Source organism: Carassius gibelio, chromosome A23 (genome assembly GCF_023724105.1).
Source record: "Carassius gibelio isolate Cgi1373 ecotype wild population from Czech Republic chromosome A23, carGib1.2-hapl.c, whole genome shotgun sequence".
Lineage (NCBI taxonomy): Eukaryota > Metazoa > Chordata > Actinopteri > Cypriniformes > Cyprinidae > Carassius > Carassius gibelio.
The window spans coordinates 814,120-833,921 of NC_068393.1; the positions used below are offsets into that span (position 1 = coordinate 814,120).

General features: G+C 44.5%; 1 protein-coding gene, 5 non-coding genes and 1 pseudogene across 7 annotated transcripts in view; all 7 read right to left on the reverse strand.

Moving 5' to 3' along the window:
- Positions 1-2,144: 2,144 nt before the first annotated feature.
- Positions 2,145-2,308, reverse strand: LOC127945302 (U1 spliceosomal RNA). The gene has a single exon (XR_008150642.1). It is a non-coding gene; the product is annotated as a U1 spliceosomal RNA (small nuclear RNA).
- Positions 2,309-2,684: 376 nt separating this feature from the next.
- LOC127945599 (uncharacterized) lies at positions 2,685-2,861 on the reverse strand (annotated as a pseudogene).
- LOC127944870 (uncharacterized) overlaps positions 2,858-19,802 on the reverse strand; it is a 61,673-nt gene continuing 44,728 nt past the window's right edge. Inside the window, exon 2 of one of the 2 annotated variants that reach the window (XM_052541212.1) lies at positions 2,858-4,241. In XM_052541212.1, the coding sequence (XP_052397172.1) occupies positions 3,269-4,213 (945 nt within the window). In that variant the 5' untranslated portion in view covers positions 4,214-4,241 and the 3' untranslated portion in view covers positions 2,858-3,268. The remainder of the gene's footprint in view (positions 4,242-19,802) is intronic. The other variant, XM_052541211.1, reaches the window with a different exon arrangement.
- LOC127945304 (U1 spliceosomal RNA) lies at positions 10,882-11,045 on the reverse strand. The gene has a single exon (XR_008150643.1). It is a non-coding gene; the product is annotated as a U1 spliceosomal RNA (small nuclear RNA).
- Positions 11,422-11,612, reverse strand: LOC127945542 (U2 spliceosomal RNA). The gene has a single exon (XR_008150871.1). It is a non-coding gene; the product is annotated as a U2 spliceosomal RNA (small nuclear RNA).
- On the reverse strand, positions 14,100-14,263 carry LOC127945305 (U1 spliceosomal RNA). Its single transcript, XR_008150644.1, has one exon. It is a non-coding gene; the product is annotated as a U1 spliceosomal RNA (small nuclear RNA).
- On the reverse strand, positions 14,640-14,827 carry LOC127945645 (U2 spliceosomal RNA). Its single transcript, XR_008150925.1, has one exon. It is a non-coding gene; the product is annotated as a U2 spliceosomal RNA (small nuclear RNA).

The window sequence follows — 19,802 nt, forward strand, 5'->3', positions numbered from 1 at the left end:
TTTAGATTACTTTTCTAAATTTGTGAAAATTAAATAATAATAAATAAAAACATATACATCAACTCAAATACAGTTATCTAATAAGCATGTGTCATTCCTGTATAATAAACTCCTGAAACATTGGTGTTTTTTTAAACTGTTGTCTCTTTGTATATGATATGATAGGTAAAATGCATGACGTGACACAGAGCAGTTCTAGAAATGATGTTTATGTGCTCATGTACTCCTATATTGAGGCGGCAGAGGCTGACAACACTGCAAGCTTCAGTAGGCCTATTTGTATTAAATGAAACTGCATGTTTTTGCCATTAATTTACAGGAAGGGCGGACTGGGAAAAACAAAAAATTCTGTTAAAATTCTGGAAATTATTAGGGCGTATGTCTCAGAACAGTCAGTGCAATTTGGGAAAGAAATCAGTGAAATCTGTATGTGGATGTGTGTAAATATTCAAATGTAATTGCCTTTGTAATCGTTAAAAATTTCATAAGTAACTTTAATTTAATTACTAATTTTTTCTTCGTAACTGTAACTAATTACAGTTACATTCATTTTGTAATTAAATTACGTAATGCTGTAACATGTAACTAGTTACTCCCCAACACTGCCTTTTAGATGTCAGATAGATGTCAATTAGATGTCTTTTAGATGTTTATGATTTAGAAGGTATATAAAACTGACATCTGAAAGGCGTATGTCAGACGTTTGTAGATGGCAGATGCTTTCCAGATCAACAGTTCTTTAACAGACATCTTGCAGACGTAAGTGTGCTATCTGGGTAGTACCCTCCCCTGTCTACAACGTCACCGGGCCTCGTCCCGATCGGCCTGACGGAAAGTACGGCATGGCTCGTAACTCCCAAACGGTTGGTCGCAGAGCCACGTGCCTTATGTCACCGGAATCCTTGGCTCGAGCCGAACGAGACGCAGGTCTCAGATTGGCCCGTCGCTCTGACGAAATTTTCGGGTATTTTGGATTTTGTCGAAAACCTTCTTTTGCAACCTGGCGCCAGGTATTTGGCCCAGTCCCACCCAAATAAGCACAGAAAGCTTCTCTGGAGTCTGAGTGTCAATAATCATCCAAAAATAGAGGAAATTTCCATTCACCTTGGCGAGGGGACCTCAAAACGTGCTAAGGTGGCGTGTCCGAGGTGGCTCGAATGGCTATAACTCCAGGAAGGAGTGAGATCCCTTCACCCAAATCGGCACACCTGTGCAGGGGCTCAGTCCGAGGCCAGGCGAAAAGGGACGCGGCGACAGGCCACTAGGTGGCGCCGTAAGCTGAAAAATAGGGAAAATGTAATGTAAATGGACAATCAAACAAAGATGAAAACACCTGCAACACTGCGGGATGGTAGTACCCTCCCCTGTCTGCAACGTCACCGGGCCTTGTCCCGATCGGCCTGACGGTGGAACTGCAGCGACGGAAAGTACGGCATCGCTCGTAACTCCCAAACGGTTGGTCGCAGAGCCACGTGCCTTATGTTACCGGAATCCTTGGCTCGAGCCGAACGAGACGCAGGTCTCAGATTGGCCCGTCGCTCTGACGAAATTTTCGGGTATTTTGGATTTTGTCGAAAACCTTCTTTTGCAACCTGGCGCCAGGTATTTGGCCCAGTCCCACCCAAATCAGCACAGAAAGCTTCTCTGGAGTCTGACTGTCAATAATCATCCAAAAAAATAGGAAATTTCCATTCACCTTGGCGAGGGGACCTCAAAGCGTGCTAAGGTGGCGTGTCCGAGGTGGCTCGAATGGCTATAACTCCAGGAAGGAGTGAGATCCCTTCACCCAAATCGGCACACCTGTGCAGGGGCTCAGTCCGAGGCCAGGCGAAAAAGGGCGCGGCGACAGGCCACTAGGTGTCGCTGTAAGCGACAACAAAATTAATACGAATCGAAAAAAAGGACAACCAAACAACATGGAGACAGTTACAGCTAGGCTGCAGTCAGTCCAATCTACTTTCAAAGTAAGGTCTGCGCTATGTTCGAACTAAACTACCCACCAGGGTCCGATTTTTCAAGAGCGCAAGTGACTTTGTTTCACAGGCGCACAACACATATCTCGCATGATACAGAACTCCCCATTCTGAAAGGAAAATAAATAAAAAACTGTAAAAACCTCTTCTGCTTTGTTTCACCAACAATTTCAGGGGAGAGCGCGAACGCAGTCCCCCACTACCATAAATTATGCAGTCGAGATTCCCGCATTTGGGGAATTCGCAGGGGTCAGCATGGCCGGAGTGCAATGGACAAGCCTCGCCCTGGGTGAACCGCCTTCTTGATCATGGTGTCTCCCCTGCCAGGTAAGTATGTAGGCCCAGGCGGTCAGCCAGAGGTGTGATTTGCATCTCTACCATCCTCACCAACGGTTAGCCCCCTCCGCCCCCCCTCCAGGAAAGGAAGGACGGGTGCCTTCCGTTACTGGCCTGGAAACTGCCAAGCTCATGGGCCGGTGCTTCCCAACGCCAGTTTTAGATGACTCTCTTTAAACAAACACACCTGATTCGATGCGTCACCTCGTCTGTGAAAGACTTCAAGACCTCAGGTGGGTGCATCGTTAGTGGAAGAGTCCAAGACCCCAGGTGGACACATCAGGAAAAAAGTTTGCAATAAACCACAGCATCTGCAATGGCAGCTCTCATTCCTTGTTCTGCTATTCGACACAATAAATGGCAATCCCCAAAAAGGGAAAGCACACCGTTCCTGGAGACACTGCAATACCAGGCCGATGCATGGAGTGGACGGAGCAAGCCCCGGCTCCAGCTCCGTGATCTAAAAATCCATTTAATATGTAGTCCCCGGATGGGGGACGTATCAGATATTAAACTGATAAGAACAGATTTTTTTTTTTTTTGAAAAATTTTATTGTCACAATACATTTTGGTTACATGCACACATTTGTTTTGTTAAAACACATTATACAATGGTTGTTGTTGTTGTTTTTGTTGTTGTTGTTTAATGCACAGGATAATTTTTAAATTAATTAATACACAAATAAAAACATTTTGTATTGAGTGTGTTTTTTGTTGTTGTTGTGTGTCTGTAGTGCTAGAGAAAATAAAAAAATAAAAAACAGTGTTATTAAAATCAAAAGACAGGTTTAAAAACGTTCTCTTCTGTTGTGCAAAAACGGGTATGTCCTTTAAAGAAAAAAGATTAAACCATCAGCTCAGTTCCTCAAAACCAGTCCCAGAGGCCTGACCCTTCTGGGCCCAGAGGAGATCCTCTTAAACCGAGGCACCGCTGTCCCACTTCAGGTGTTTGGGGGCATCTACGGGCAGTCAGGGCTCGTGGCTATGGGGACCTTTCCCGTGTAGCTCTGACCCTCCACATCCGAATGGCGACATGCGGTGTACTCCTGCAGCCTTGATTTGGCTAGCTGGATGGTGGCGTGCAGGGACCCCTGCATGCGCTTCCCTACCAGTAGGTTTCTGGAGGTCCATATGGCGTCTTGGATGCAGAGGATGGTAAGCCATAGCTTAGGGGGTGTTTTTGCTGGCATTTGTTTTTGGCTCACCCCTCCTCTCCCCATTGGGTAGTCTGGGACCCCCCCTACTGGTAGGTACGGGAATTGCTGGGGGCCAGCTGTCGCCCACAGGTCCCTCACAGCGCTGCACTCCCATAAGGCGTGCCTCACGGTCTCGGGGGCGCCACATCCGGACCGCGGGCAGATGGGGTTCTTTGACATGCCTCGGGAGTGCATCACGGCCCTGACCGGGAGGATCTCATGGGCAACCATCCAAGCCAGGTCTCGGTGTCGGTTGTGAAGAGCTGAGTGGGACACATTCCGCCAAACGTTTTGGGCTTCACCTAGAGTGAGCCCGCGTACTGGACACACTTGTTCCCGTTCCTGCACAAGAGAGAGTATAGAGCGATGATTGGTTAAAACAGTCACACTTTCTTTTTCCAAATTAAATTTCTTTAAAAAGTTCTTTATGTGTGTGTATGCTGGGGGTTGGTCAAAGGCAACTGGCATTGTCAAGTCTGTCTGTACAATATTTTGGGTTCTTAAGTAGGACCCCATCCAAAACCGGGTCATGGCTCCTGTTTTGTCTTGTTTGGATGGGGTTCGGGCATATTTTATATGTAGTGCAGTATAAAAAGCTCCTAAAAACAAGTAGGGGTCTGGCACTCCTTTTCCTCCATTTTGGGGTGCTTTCTTCATGGTTGCTCTTTTGAGTCGCTCCCACTTAGACCCCCATAAAAAATAAAACATTGCACGTTCCAGAGATACAAGAAAGAGTCTGGGGGGAAAGAAAACAGAACACAGCAATAAAAACAGGGGTAAAATCACAGCTTTTATGATTAAAACCTTTCCTTCAAATGTCAAACGTCTCAGTCCCCAGAAACCTAGTTTTTTCCGCACTTTAACCATCACGTCATGCCAATTTCCACTCCCTCCCCCGTCTCTGTCAAACTTAATACCCAGTATTTTTAACTCTGTCCTTTTAAAAGTAGTGTCCAGTCCAGCGAGCTCACTAGGTTTCCAGGGACCGTAAAACTGTGCTTGTGTTTTATCTCGGTTCAGTCTGGCTCCCGATGCTTTCCCAAACCAGTCTGTCAGGTCCATAGTCCTCTGTGTTGATAAAACGTCAGTACATAAAAGGTTGACATCATCCATATATAAAACAGTCTTTGCAGTCAGTCCTCCAGTCCCGGGTATAGTCAGTCCACTGATCCATGTATCCCTTCTCAATACCTGCGCTAGGGGTTCGATGCAAGCCACATACAGGAGAGGAGATAACGGACAGCCCTGACGGACGCCGCTGCATATATTTATCGCTTTTGAGAGATTCCCGTTAACTAGGATTTTGCTGGTTATGTCTTTATACAGCAATCCCACCCAAGCTAAGAACCTCCTGGGAAACCCCATTTTTTCCAAAACTTGAAACAAGTAGTGGTGCGAGACTCGGTCGAATGCTTTTTCAAAGTCTAAATTTAAAACTATCAGCCGAATATTTCTGTCTCTCGCATAACAGATGGCGTCTCTTATCAGTACGAGGCTGTCTGTGATCTTTCTCCCAGGGACGGCGCAGGCTTGATCCGGGTGGATCAGATCTGCTAAAACTGTTGACATTCGTGTTGTTAAAAGTTTACTAAAAAGTTTACAATCAAAGTTTAAAAGGGTTATAGGACGCCAGTTTTTTAAGTCTGTCTTGTCATCTTTTTTGTGTAGTAGGGTCATTATTCCTATCCTAAAACTGTCAGGGAGCTGGTCGATCTTGTCAAAGTCATTAAAAACAGCCAGTAAGTCTTGTCTTAAAATGTCCCAAAAGGTCAAATAAAATTCAAGAGGGAGTCCATCAACTCCAGGAGTTTTCCCTTTTTTGAATTTTTGAATACTTTTGTCTATCTCAGAAATGTTAAAATCCTTTGTCAGACTGGTATTTCCATTTATTGTTTTCTCTATGCTTGTTAAAATTTCGCTCAAAATGCTGTTGTCACTTGCCTTTTCTTCATAGAGTTCTTCATAAAAGCTTTCTATTACTGATAAAATATCCTTTGTGTCTGTCATTGTTTCTCCTTCTTTATTTCTTAATTTAAATATTGCTCTACCTCCATCAATAACTTTCTTAAAAAAGTATCTGCTGCATTTCTCGCCTTCCTCTATTTCCCTTTCTTTACTCCTGAAGAGAACACCTCTACTTTTAACCTCCGCTAATTCTGACATGTCTTTCTTAACTTCCTTAATTTCTTCGTTAAAATCAAAACCCTGGCTAAGAAGATAAAAGTAACGTTGTAGCCTCTTTTGCAGTCCCACCATTCGTCTTTTTTCTTTTAATTTTTTCTTTTTCCCTGCCCATCTAAAAAAAGTCTTGGTCTTTGCCTTTACCATCTCCCACCACTGTGCTCGTGAATCATAAAAGTCTTGTAAAGTCTGCCATTGGCTGTACTGCTCCCTGTAGTATGTTGTGATCTCTGGGTCTTCCAGCAGGGAGCAGTTCAGTTTCCATATCCCTCCACCTGTCGTCACACCTGTGGGAAAAGAAAGGGTGCAAGAAAGCATAGCGTGGTCTGAAAAGAAAACGGGCATTAGTTTAGCATCCACTGGTGTAAGGTCTCGCGTAAAGATATAGTCTATACGGGAGGCTTTAGTGCCATCACCACTAAACCAGGTGAATCCTTTTTCCCCAGGATGCATGGTTCTAAAACAGTCAGTCAATTTAAAATCCTTTATAATGTTCTGTAGTAAAATTGACGTTTTATCCATTTTAAAATCCTCTCTCTCCCCTTTTCTATCATTTTTACTTAAAATGCAATTAAAATCCCCTGCTAAAATAAATGGGGTCTTTCCTAAAAGGTGGGACTGCACGTCTTCTAAAAGGTCGTTCCTTTCATTTTTATCTGTAAAAGCATACATATTTAAAATATTAAAATCATGTCCTAAGAAGGACAGATTTATTAAAAGAGCTCTCCCATCTCTCACCACTGTGCTACCCTTCACCAAGAGCTGAGGATTTTTTATTAAAATGGCTACTCCATCGGCTCTGTTAAAATTTGATCCACTCCACACAGATACATGGGGCCATTGTTCTTCCCATCTCCTATAATTGGACATAAAAGGTAAAGCACATTCTTGTAAAAGCAGGATATCGCTATTTTGGGTTTGTAAAAAGGATAAAACCATTTGAGCTCTCAACTGTGACCTCACACTTCTTACATTTAAGGTGGAGAGTGTGAGTGTCATGATAAAAACAGTTAAAAATGATAAATACAACATTTTAGAAGACATAAATAACTAAAATTTCAATTAAAAAGGATATCTGTATCTTGTGAAACCAGCTCTTCTTCTTTTCCCCTATTTGGGGAATCCGGAGATTGAAGCTGTTTCCCCCTTGAGCTAGCCCTAGGGGTTGATGTTTGGAGTTCTATTGACAAGAAAGATATTTCGTTTGGGGAACCGAGTGGGAAAAGCCGGTTCAGATCCCCTGATGAGAAGGAATCTGATCGCAATCCCACTCTATCTCTTTTCTCATTCTTCTCCTCAATGGGAGATCGGGCAATCCTTTTTTTCCCTCTCAATATAACTCCTGGAAGATCATTACTTACCTCTATCTCTTGTTTCTCCTCCACTACCTTTTCCTGTTCTTGTTCACTATCCTCCTCCTTGCTCTGTTCATTTGACTCCTTTTCTTTCTCTATTAGGGATTGGTGGAGTTCCATCTCCTCATTTCCGTCTGCTCCAATAGTGTGGTTTGGCGGGAAATTTGAAGTTTGCTCCGCCCCCCCTCTCTCCTTACCTCTGTTATCAATTTTCTCTCCACCAACCCCAGGGTTTGGCGGGAGATTTGAATTTAGCTCCACCTCCTCATTAGCCTGTTGTACTCGCTCCTCAACCGCCATTTTGTCTGATTTTACTTTGTTGGCAAACGATTTGGGGCAATCTCTGTAGAGATGAGACAAGTCTCCACAAAGATTACACTTTCTGCCATTTGGACATTCTTCAAAGGAATGTCCAATTTCTCTACACTTGTTACAAAAGAGTTTCTGGCATGCTTCAACAAGATGCCCAAACTCCCCACATCGCCGGCAGAGTTTGGGCATTCCCTGGTAGTGGATGTAGCCCCTGTTTTCTCCCAGAACTATCATTTGTGGTAAATGCCTCAGACCTTGAAAGCCCTGTGGGTCTTCCCATTGCTTAATGGGGACCCTCCAGGAACAATTCCAAATACCGTCTTCATCATAAACCTTCATAGCCTGGCCCCTTACAGTGCAAAATCTACCCAGCCATGTGCAAATGTCTTCTCCATTCACAGTCTCATTGAACATTCTAACGATAACCATTTTTTGTGTGTTATCAGTTAGTTTCTCAACTTTAAACATGGAAAACTGGGTCTTGTGTGTGTCAAAGCGCTGCCAGAACTCATTTAACAGTGCTGCATTTTTAAAACTCACATCGAAGCCTTTGTTAAAAGGCAGGGTTAGAATGCAATTTAAATCAGCAGGATTAAAACCTAGAAGTTTTTGCATAAGTTTCCTCGAAAAATCCAACCTTGACATTTCCATTAACTTTCCATCTTTTTCTAAAAAAAGGAACCTAGTGCTGTGGTGCCTCCGCATGCCGGCACGAGCAGCCGACATGTTGGAGGCACCGACAGCTAAAAGGAATCAAACAAACTAAAAAATTACCACAGCAATAAAAACAACGTAAAACAGGAAATAACTTACCTTAAGACCAGTTTCTCAATAAAAAAAACTCCTCCTAAAAAACAAGCACAACACAATATGAAAGACAATAAATAGTAAAAAAAAGTATGCCAGATGCAATACAATATACCTCTCGGGAGGTGTAGGACGTGCTATGGTAGAGCACAACCTAAAAACCTCCAAGAGGCGATCGCAGTCTCTTCCTTTAAGCCAGACACTTGATCTTAGCCAAAAGGCCGAGAAGCGATGCTGTTAAGACGCAGCAGGGAGGAAGCCGGACACGGCGATGCCCATCTCGGCTTTGGTAAGTTTTGGGAGACCTAAAAACGCTGGGGGATGGTACCCTGATAGCACACATACATCTAGGAGACGTCTATTTGACATATGAATTTACATCTGCAAGATGTAGTTTTAAGGCTGTTTGCTCATCTGCAATACGTCTATTGGACGTCTCCTTTTAGCAGTGTTTGGAAGGTTACTTTGGAAATGTAATAGGTTACAGATTACAAGTTACCCTGTTTAAAATGTTATAGTAGTATAACTTTTTTCAATTACTTTATTAAAGTAATGTAACTAATTACTTTTGAGTACTTTTAGATTACTTTTCTAAATTTGTGAAAATTAAATAATAATAAATAAAAACATATACATCAACTCAAATACAGTTATCTAATAAGCATGTGTCATTCCTGTATAATAAACTCCTGAAACATTGGTGTTTTTTTAAACTGTTGTCTCTTTGTATATGATATGATAGGTAAAATGCATGACGTGACACAGAGCAGTTCTAGAAATGATGTTTATGTGCTCATGTACTCCTATATTGAGGCGGCAGAGGCTGACAACACTGCAAGCTTCAGTAGGCCTATTTGTATTAAATGAAACTGCATGTTTTTGCCATTAATTTACAGGAAGGGCGGACTGGGAAAAACAAAAAATTCTGTTAAAATTCTGGAAATTATTAGGGCGTATGTCTCAGAACAGTCAGTGCAATTTGGGAAAGAAATCAGTGAAATCTGTATGTGGATGTGTGTAAATATTCAAATGTAATTGCCTTTGTAATCGTTAAAAATTTCATAAGTAACTTTAATTTAATTACTAATTTTTTCTTCGTAACTGTAACTAATTACAGTTACATTCATTTTGTAATTAAATTACGTAATGCTGTAACATGTAACTAGTTACTCCCCAACACTGCCTTTTAGATGTCAGATAGATGTCAATTAGATGTCTTTTAGATGTTTATGATTTAGAAGGTATATAAAACTGACATCTGAAAGGCGTATGTCAGACGTTTGTAGATGGCAGATGCTTTCCAGATCAACAGTTCTTTAACAGACATCTTGCAGACGTAAGTGTGCTATCTGGGTAGTACCCTCCCCTGTCTACAACGTCACCGGGCCTCGTCCCGATCGGCCTGACGGAAAGTACGGCATGGCTCGTAACTCCCAAACGGTTGGTCGCAGAGCCACGTGCCTTATGTCACCGGAATCCTTGGCTCGAGCCGAACGAGACGCAGGTCTCAGATTGGCCCGTCGCTCTGACGAAATTTTCGGGTATTTTGGATTTTGTCGAAAACCTTCTTTTGCAACCTGGCGCCAGGTATTTGGCCCAGTCCCACCCAAATAAGCACAGAAAGCTTCTCTGGAGTCTGAGTGTCAATAATCATCCAAAAATAGAGGAAATTTCCATTCACCTTGGCGAGGGGACCTCAAAACGTGCTAAGGTGGCGTGTCCGAGGTGGCTCGAATGGCTATAACTCCAGGAAGGAGTGAGATCCCTTCACCCAAATCGGCACACCTGTGCAGGGGCTCAGTCCGAGGCCAGGCGAAAAGGGACGCGGCGACAGGCCACTAGGTGGCGCCGTAAGCTGAAAAATAGGGAAAATGTAATGTAAATGGACAATCAAACAAAGATGAAAACACCTGCAACACTGCGGGATGGTAGTACCCTCCCCTGTCTGCAACGTCACCGGGCCTTGTCCCGATCGGCCTGACGGTGGAACTGCAGCGACGGAAAGTACGGCATCGCTCGTAACTCCCAAACGGTTGGTCGCAGAGCCACGTGCCTTATGTCACCGGAATCCTTGGCTCGAGCCGAACGAGACGCAGGTCTCAGATTGGCCCGTCGCTCTGACGAAATTTTCGGGTATTTTGGATTTTGTCGAAAACCTTCTTTTGCAACCTGGCGCCAGGTATTTGGCCCAGTCCCACCCAAATCAGCACAGAAAGCTTCTCTGGAGTCTGACTGTCAATAATCATCCAAAAAAATAGGAAATTTCCATTCACCTTGGCGAGGGGACCTCAAAGCGTGCTAAGGTGGCGTGTCCGAGGTGGCTCGAATGGCTATAACTCCAGGAAGGAGTGAGATCCCTTCACCCAAATCGGCACACCTGTGCAGGGGCTCAGTCCGAGGCCAGGCGAAAAAGGGCGCGGCGACAGGCCACTAGGTGTCGCTGTAAGCGACAACAAAATTAATACGAATCGAAAAAAAGGACAACCAAACAACATGGAGACAGTTACAGCTAGGCTGCAGTCAGTCCAATCTACTTTCAAAGTAAGGTCTGCGCTATGTTCGAACTAAACTACCCACCAGGGTCCGATTTTTCAAGAGCGCAAGTGACTTTGTTTCACAGGCGCACAACACATATCTCGCATGTGACAGAACTCCCCATTCTGAAAGGAAAATAAATAAAAAACTGTAAAAACCTCTTCTGCTTTGTTTCACCAACAATTTCAGGGGAGAGCGCGAACGCAGTCCCCCACTACCATAAATTATGCAGTCGAGATTCCCGCATTTGGGGAATTCGCAGGGGTCAGCATGGCCGGAGTGCAATGGACAAGCCTCGCCCTGGGTGAACCGCCTTCTTGATCATGGTGTCTCCCCTGCCAGGTAAGTATGTAGGCCCAGGCGGTCAGCCAGAGGTGTGATTTGCATCTCTACCATCCTCACCAACGGTTAGCCCCCTCCGCCCCCCCTCCAGGAAAGGAAGGACGGGTGCCTTCCGTTACTGGCCTGGAAACTGCCAAGCTCATGGGCCGGTGCTTCCCAACGCCAGTTTTAGATGACTCTCTGTAAACAAACACACCTGATTCGATGCGTCACCTCGTCTGTGAAAGACTTCAAGACCTCAGGTGGGTGCATCGTTAGTGGAAGAGTCCAAGACCCCAGGTGGACACATCAGGAAAAAAGTTTGCAATAAACCACAGCATCTGCAATGGCAGCTCTCATTCCTTGTTCTGCTATTCGACACAATAAATGGCAATCCCCAAAAAGGGAAAGCACACCGTTCCTGGAGACACTGCAATACCAGGCCGATGCATGGAGTGGACGGAGCAAGCCCCGGCTCCAGCTCCGTGATCTAAAAATCCATTTAATATGTAGTCCCCGGATGGGGGACGTATCAGATATTAAACTGATAAGAACAGATACTACACTTGATCTTAGCCAAAAGGCCGAGAAGCGATGCTGCTAAGACGCAGCAGGGAGGAAGCCGGACACGGCGATGCCCATCTCGGCTTTGGTAAGTTTTGGGAGACCTAAAAACGCTGGGGGATGGTACCCTGATAGCACACATACATCTAGGAGACGTCTATTTGACATATGAATTTACATCTGCAAGATGTAGTTTTAAGGCTGTTTGCTCATCTGCAATACGTCTATTGGACGTCTCCTTTTAGCAGTGTTTGGAAGGTTACTTTGGAAATGTAATAGGTTACAGATTACAAGTTACCCTGTTTAAAATGTTATAGTAGTATAACTTTTTCAATTACTTTATTAAAGTAATGTAACTAATTACTTTTGAGTACTTTTAGATTACTTTTCTAAATTTGTGAAAATTAAATAATAATAAATAAAAACATATACATCAACTCAAATACAGTTATCTAATAAGCATGTGTCATTCCTGTATAATAAACTCCTGAAACATTGGTGTTTTTTTAAACTGTTGTCTCTTTGTATATGATATGATAGGTAAAATGCATGACGTGACACAGAGCAGTTCTAGAAATGATGTTTATGTGCTCATGTACTCCTATATTGAGGCGGCAGAGGCTGACAACACTGCAAGCTTCAGAAGGCCTATTTGTATTAAATGAAACTGCATGTTTTTGCCATTAATTTACAGGAAGGGCGGACTGGGAAAAACAAAAAATTCTGTTAAAATTCTGGAAATTATTAGGGCGTATGTCTCAGAACAGTCAGTGCAATTTGGGAAAGAAATCAGTGAAATCTGTATGTGGATGTGTGTAAATATTCAAATGTAATTGCCTTTGTAATCGTTAAAAATTTCATAAGTAACTTTAATTTAATTACTAATTTTTTCTTCGTAACTGTAACTAATTACAGTTACATTCATTTTGTAATTAAATTACGTAATGCTGTAACATGTAACTAGTTACTCCCCAACACTGCCTTTTAGATGTCAGATAGATGTCAATTAGATGTCTTTTAGATGTTTATGATTTAGAAGGTATATAAAACTGACATCTGAAAGGCGTATGTCAGACGTTTGTAGATGGCAGATGCTTTCCAGATCAACAGTTCTTTAACAGACATCTTGCAGACGTAAGTGTGCTATCTGGGTAGTACCTTCCCCTGTCTACAACGTCACCGGGCCTCGTCCCGATCGGCCTGACGGAAAGTACGGCATGGCTCGTAACTCCCAAACGGTTGGTCGCAGAGCCACGTGCCTTATGTCACCGGAATCCTTGGCTCGAGCCGAACGAGACGCAGGTCTCAGATTGGCCCGTCGCTCTGACGAAATTTTCGGGTATTTTGGATTTTGTCGAAAACCTTCTTTTGCAACCTGGCGCCAGGTATTTGGCCCAGTCCCACCCAAATCAGCACAGAAAGCTTCTCTGGAGTCTGAGTGTCAATAATCATCCAAAAATAGAGGAAATTTCCATTCACCTTGGCGAGGGGACCTCAAAACGTGCTAAGGTGGCGTGTCCGAGGTGGCTCGAATGGCTATAACTCCAGGAAGGAGTGAGATCCCTTCACCCAAATCGGCACACCTGTGCAGGGGCTCAGTCCGAGGCCAGGCGAAAAGGGACGCGGCGACAGGCCACTAGGTGGCGCCGTAAGCTGAAAAATAGGGAAAATGTAATGTAAATGGACAATCAAACAAAGATGAAAACACCTGCAACACTGCGGGATGGTAGTACCCTCCCCTGTCTGCAACGTCACCGGGCCTTGTCCCGATCGGCCTGACGGTGGAACTGCAGCGACGGAAAGTACGGCATCGCTCGTAACTCCCAAACGGTTGGTCGCAGAGCCACGTGCCTTATGTCACCGGAATCCTTGGCTCGAGCCGAACGAGACGCAGGTCTCAGATTGGCCCGTCGCTCTGACGAAATTTTCGGGTATTTTGGATTTTGTCGAAAACCTTCTTTTGCAACCTGGCGCCAGGTATTTGGCCCAGTCCCACCCAAATCAGCACAGAAAGCTTCTCTGGAGTCTGACTGTCAATAATCATCCAAAAAAATAGGAAATTTCCATTCACCTTGGCGAGGGGACCTCAAAGCGTGCTAAGGTGGCGTGTCCGAGGTGGCTCGAATGGCTATAACTCCAGGAAGGAGTGAGATCCCTTCACCCAAATCGGCACACCTGTGCAGGGGCTCAGTCCGAGGCCAGGCGAAAAAGGGCGCGGCGACAGGCCACTAGGTGTCGCTGTAAGCGACAACAAAATTAATACGAATCGAAAAAAAGGACAACCAAACAACATGGAGACAGTTACAGCTAGGCTGCAGTCAGTCCAATCTACTTTCAAAGTAAGGTCTGCGCTATGTTCGAACTAAACTACCCACCAGGGTCCGATTTTTCAAGAGCGCAAGTGACTTTGTTTCACAGGCGCACAACACATATCTCGCATGTGACAGAACTCCCCATTCTGAAAGGAAAATAAATAAAAAACTGTAAAAACCTCTTCTGCTTTGTTTCACCAACAATTTCAGGGGAGAGCGCGAACGCAGTCCCCCACTACCATAAATTATGCAGTCGAGATTCCCGCATTTGGGGAATTCGCAGGGGTCAGCATGGCCGGAGTGCAATGGACAAGCCTCGCCCTGGGTGAACCGCCTTCTTGATCATGGTGTCTCCCCTGCCAGGTAAGTATGTAGGCCCAGGCGGTCAGCCAGAGGTGTGATTTGCATCTCTACCATCCTCACCAACGGTTAGCCCCCTCCGCCCCCCCTCCAGGAAAGGAAGGACGGGTGCCTTCCGTTACTGGCCTGGAAACTGCCAAGCTCATGGGCCGGTGCTTCCCAACGCCAGTTTTAGATGACTCTCTTTAAACAAACACACCTGATTCGATGCGTCACCTCGTCTGTGAAAGACTTCAAGACCTCAGGTGGGTGCATCGTTAGTGGAAGAGTCCAAGACCCCAGGTGGACACATCAGGAAAAAAGTTTGCAATAAACCACAGCATCTGCAATGGCAGCTCTCATTCCTTGTTCTGCTATTCGACACAATAAATGGCAATCCCCAAAAAGGGAAAGCACACCGTTCCTGGAGACACTGCAATACCAGGCCGATGCATGGAGTGGACGGAGCAAGCCCCGGCTCCAGCTCCGTGATCTAAAAATCCATTTAATATGTAGTCCCCGGATGGGGGACGTATCAGATATTAAACTGATAAGAACAGATTTTTTTTTTTTTTTTTTTTTTTTTATTATACTTTCAACATTACATTCATTTTTCCACATTTAAATCATAATTATACCTCATTTCACATTCAGTAACATTTATCATAATACAGTTCAACTAAATCTTTCCACCTTTCCTTGGCTGCATGTTTCCCCCACCTTTGTACATCCCACTTGATCCTTCCCCTTAATTCAGCCTCCACTCCCTGTACTATCCCTTCTGCTGACCTCCTGCCCTTTCCTCTAATCCACTCTTGTCTTTCCTCCCATATCCCTTTCTTCACCAAACTCATTATTAACCAAAGCATAAATGCAACTTTCCCTTCCCCCTTCTTACATCTAATACCCCGAATTACATTCCCACCTGAGACTCTAAAATCATCTGAGACCACCCTTAAAACCCTCTTCACCCTCCCCCACACTCTTTGTGCAAAAGCACATTCCCAGAAAGCGTGTCTTATGGTTTCTTCTTGTGAACACCCCTCCCTCGGGCATCTACCATCTTTTGATAGCCCATGTCTATACATGACCTCCTTCACTGGCAAACGCCCCAAAAAACCTAGCCAATTTAGATCTTTTAGACCATTGTCCAGTCCCTTTGGTTGAATGTTCAACCATACTCTCTCCTGGACACCCAGTCTCACTTCACTAGAAACCCTCTCCCTTGCCTTCCCATACAACTTCCTCTGCTCCAAACATACCGCCCCATCCTTACCCTCAGGGTATTTCCCCAACCACCTGACAGCATGCCTGTAATGCCAGGGCTGGTCCTCAGCCCTTGGACCCTCATTGGTCCACTTCATTACATGCCGCCCCTCATAAGAGAAAAACAACCTAAGAAAATACCCAGATGGATGCTCTACTGGGTTGGCTAACTGCGCCAAAGTAGAAGACACAAATAAACAATCAAGTTTTAGAGGAATATGAGGAACATCCCGTCCCCCTCTACTAACAGGATTAAACATTTCAGACCTCTTCACGTATTCATATCTACCCCCCCATACAAAATTAAATATTAACCGTATTACTGCCCTTCTCATGCTTGCTGGTAAAGGGTAAATGTAAGCCAGATACTGAAGCACTGGTAACACGTCCATCTTCACTACCAGGACCTTCCCCATCAATGACAACCTGCGCCCTTTCCACCTTGCCAGCCTCTTCTGCACTGACGCAATACGACCAACCCAATTCAGAGTTGCTGAGCCTTCATTCTGAAAGTTTACACCCAAGATCTTCAAAGGACCCTCACACACCTGCAAACCACCAAGGCCTTCTCGCCTCTTCCTGAACTTCCCAAAGAACTTAATGGCCGACTTTGCAACATTTAAACTAGCCCCTGACGCTAGTGAAAACTCTTCGAAAAGGGACAAAGCTCTCTCAAGACACCTGTCTGACATCAACAGCAATGACGTGTCATCCGCATACTGTGATAATTTCACCACAGCTCCCTTTGCTCCTGGTACCACAAAACCCTTTATTCTACTATCTAATCTGATCGCCTCTGCCACTGGCTCCATGTATAAAATAAAAAGCAGTGGGGAGAGAGGGCACCCCTGCCTCACCCCTCCCTCTGCCTCAAAACCCTGCCCTACATTCCCATTGACTGAAACCAAACAATTACAGCCTGTATACAGTGCTCTAATCCATCCTATAAAGTCCTCCCCAAACCCCATTCTCTCCATAACTTTAAACATAAAGCCCCTATTTACTCTATCAAAGGCTTTGGCTTGATCTAAGCTGACCACCATTAGCGGCAGCTCTCTATTCTCTGCCCACGCGATCACATCCCTAATAAGTTGTAGATTCCATTTAATACTACGGCCCTCTACCCCACAAGTTTGATCTACATTCACAACATGAGGTAGGGCTTTCTTCAACCTGTCCGCCAGAAGCTTTGCTATAATTTTATAGTCCACTGAAAGCATTGTGAGCGGCCTGTAATTGGCAATGTCTGACTTTTCTCCCTTTTTATAGAGAAGCGTTATTACTCCTGTTGCCATTGAACCTTGTATACTTTTATTCTCCAACACCTTTCTAATCACCTCCACCAAATGAATACCTAAAATACTAAAAAACCTAACATAAAATTCGACAGGCAAGCCATCTATCCCTGGCACTTTCCCTTTACTCATCCTCTTCAAAACACCCTCAACTTCTCCTATCGTAATGGGAGAACCTAAACCAACCCTTACTTCCTCAGGGACAACTTTGGACAGATAATTAACAAACATTTCACTTTTTTCTGCAACTATCTCCCTCTCCCTAAAAAAGTTTTTGAAATGGTCTCTTACATACCCGTTCATCCCTTCAGTTTTAGTCAAACATCCCCCTGTCTTATCCTTCAGTTTCATTACCACCTGCTTCTCTTTACGGTCCCTAACAGATCTGAAAAGCGCAGCAGTACACCTCTCCCCTTCCTCCCTTGTTTCCTGTCTTATTTTAAACAGAAACTTTTTTGCCTGGTCTTCATAAATCCCCCTTAACTGTTTCTTAAGAGCATTAATGATTACCCAATCAACTGTAGCCCCTACGTTATACTCTTCAAATTTCAACTCTAACTCCCTCTGTAAATCTCTTGCTTGTCTCCAAAATTTTCCAGATCTTCTTTTACAGTACCTAATTATCCATGCCTTTGAGCGTTCCTTAACCATTTCCCACCAGCCCACTACATCAGTATACATAAATTTTAAACCCTCCAACCCCCCAAAAAACACTTCATACTCTTCACAAAATTCTTTCTCTTTCAATACCTCTATGTTCATCCTCCAATACCCCTTACCAAACTTAACTGTATTACCCTTAATCACAAACCAGACCATTTCATGATCAGAAAAGAAAACAGGCTTAACTCCCCCCTTCTCCACAACAATATTCCTTGAGAAAAATACATAATCTAACCTTTTCTCCACCCCTCTGGAGTTTCTCCATGTTGCCATACATGCTTTAGGATTAACCCTCTGCCCTCCGTCCACCAAATCATGCCCTTGCAGGATCCCCTCCAACACCTGCAGACTACTATCCCCTTTATCCCCTAGCTGTATATTGAAATCCCCCCCCATTATAATTTGTTTATTGGTGGCACAAACTGTTAACAACATATCAAAAATTTCTTTCCTCTCCTCTGCTGTCTGAGGAGCATACACTGAAAGTAATCGGTATTCACCCCCTCTCCACTTCACATCTGCCCCAACCACCCTCCCTTGAGAAACTGTAAAATGATTCTCAACCTCTATTCCCTGATCCCAAAACAATATCCCCACCCCTGAAGAAAAAACCCCTCCCACACTCCATAATGCACCTCCCCTACCCCACTCTTCGGTAAATTTCCTTGCATCTTCAGAGCCTTTTAAATGAACTTCTTGCAAAAAATAAATATTACACTTACAATTATGCAAAAAAGAAAACACAGCTCTCCGTTTCACAGCATCTCTTATACCCCTTACATTTATCGTCCCCACTGTCAGCTCCTCAGTAGACAGCCTTATTCGTTCTTTAATGTCCCTCCCATTTCTTGTCCTTCCAGGCTTGTGGCCTCACTCTCACTCACTCCTAAATCTGCCCACCTTACAGGTGTTGACTTGAGGCCATATGACTCCTCTTCCCGCTCTTCATTCCCCCTACCAACCATTTCCTCTGTCAGCTGGAATAAGGGCCTTGCATTGTCCATCTCAAGCCCATCTTGACTGTCAGTAGACGATGATTCCTCTGAAAAGCTCATCTTTAGAACAGTCTCAGGCTTCCTCTTCTTACTTGGTCTCCCCTTTCTCTTTTCAGTTTTCCTGACCAGTTGGCTTTCCCTTGCATTAGCTGAGTCACTTTTACTCTCCTCTTCCATCTCCTCTTCTACTCCGTCCGCGCACTGCATGGGGCTTTTGAACTGTTCCCCACTAAGTGCCTCCAAGAAAGCCGCCATCACATCTTCCACTTCCTCTGTTTCTTTGCCTCTTTCCATCCCAGCAGCTCCCATCTCCTCACCAGGCTCTATCATCCCCTTCTCCGTCACCTGTTGCTCGATGATCCTCTTTTGACTTTCCTCCCCCAACCGTCTGTCCTTCATGCCTTCTTCCCCTCTCACTCCTTCTCTGTACTGCTTTCGGCCACCTTTGCAATCTCTCATCAAGTGGTCTAATGAACCACAGCTGTGACAAGACTTAGGCACAGTGCACTCTTTTGCAATGTGACCCAGCTGGGCACACTGCAAACACCTCTGCTCTTCACACCCACCATCATTATGCCCATAACGTCTACACCTCCTACAAAAAGGAGGCTGTCTGGAGTAGAACAGATAGCCTTTGTCTGCCCCGATGTTAAACTGTGCAGGAGGATGCATCAACCCCTCCAACCCATTCTTCTCAGTTCTTAAAAGAACTTGGAATTGTCTTTTCCCAGTCCATAAACCCACACTGTCTCTCACATATCGCGCAGGTGTAAGAACTTCAGCAAATTTCGCAAGAAAAGCCACCAAGGCCTCATCTGTGACATATGGGTTATACATGTGCACTGTGATGACTCTAAAATTCGGCCTGTCCAAACTTATCACATTAAATCTTCCCACAAGGCCTACCTTGTCCATCCTTTCAAACTTCTCCAGCACTGCTTTGCACAGCTCTCCAGTATTCACAGTCACGTCGAAACACTTTTCTTGTCTGTTAGTCTGTAAACAGTACACGTCTTCCACTTTCAACTTCATTTTGTCCAGAAGAACAACCCTTGCAAAAACTTCTCTTTCCATCATATCCATCGCTGGATCCTTCAATTGGAAACGCAACGTGTTTCTCAGTCCCGCTCTTGGAACCAAGGGCGCAGATGTACCCGCCATATTTTCTTCTCCAAAGATCAAAAGCCCAACACTTGATCTTAGCCAAAAGGCCGAGAAGCGATGCTGCTAAGACGCAGCAGGGAGGAAGCCGGACACGGCGATGCCCATCTCGGCTTTGGTAAGTTTTGGGAGACCTAAAAACGCTGGGGGATGGTACCCTGATAGCACACATACATCTAGGAGACGTCTAT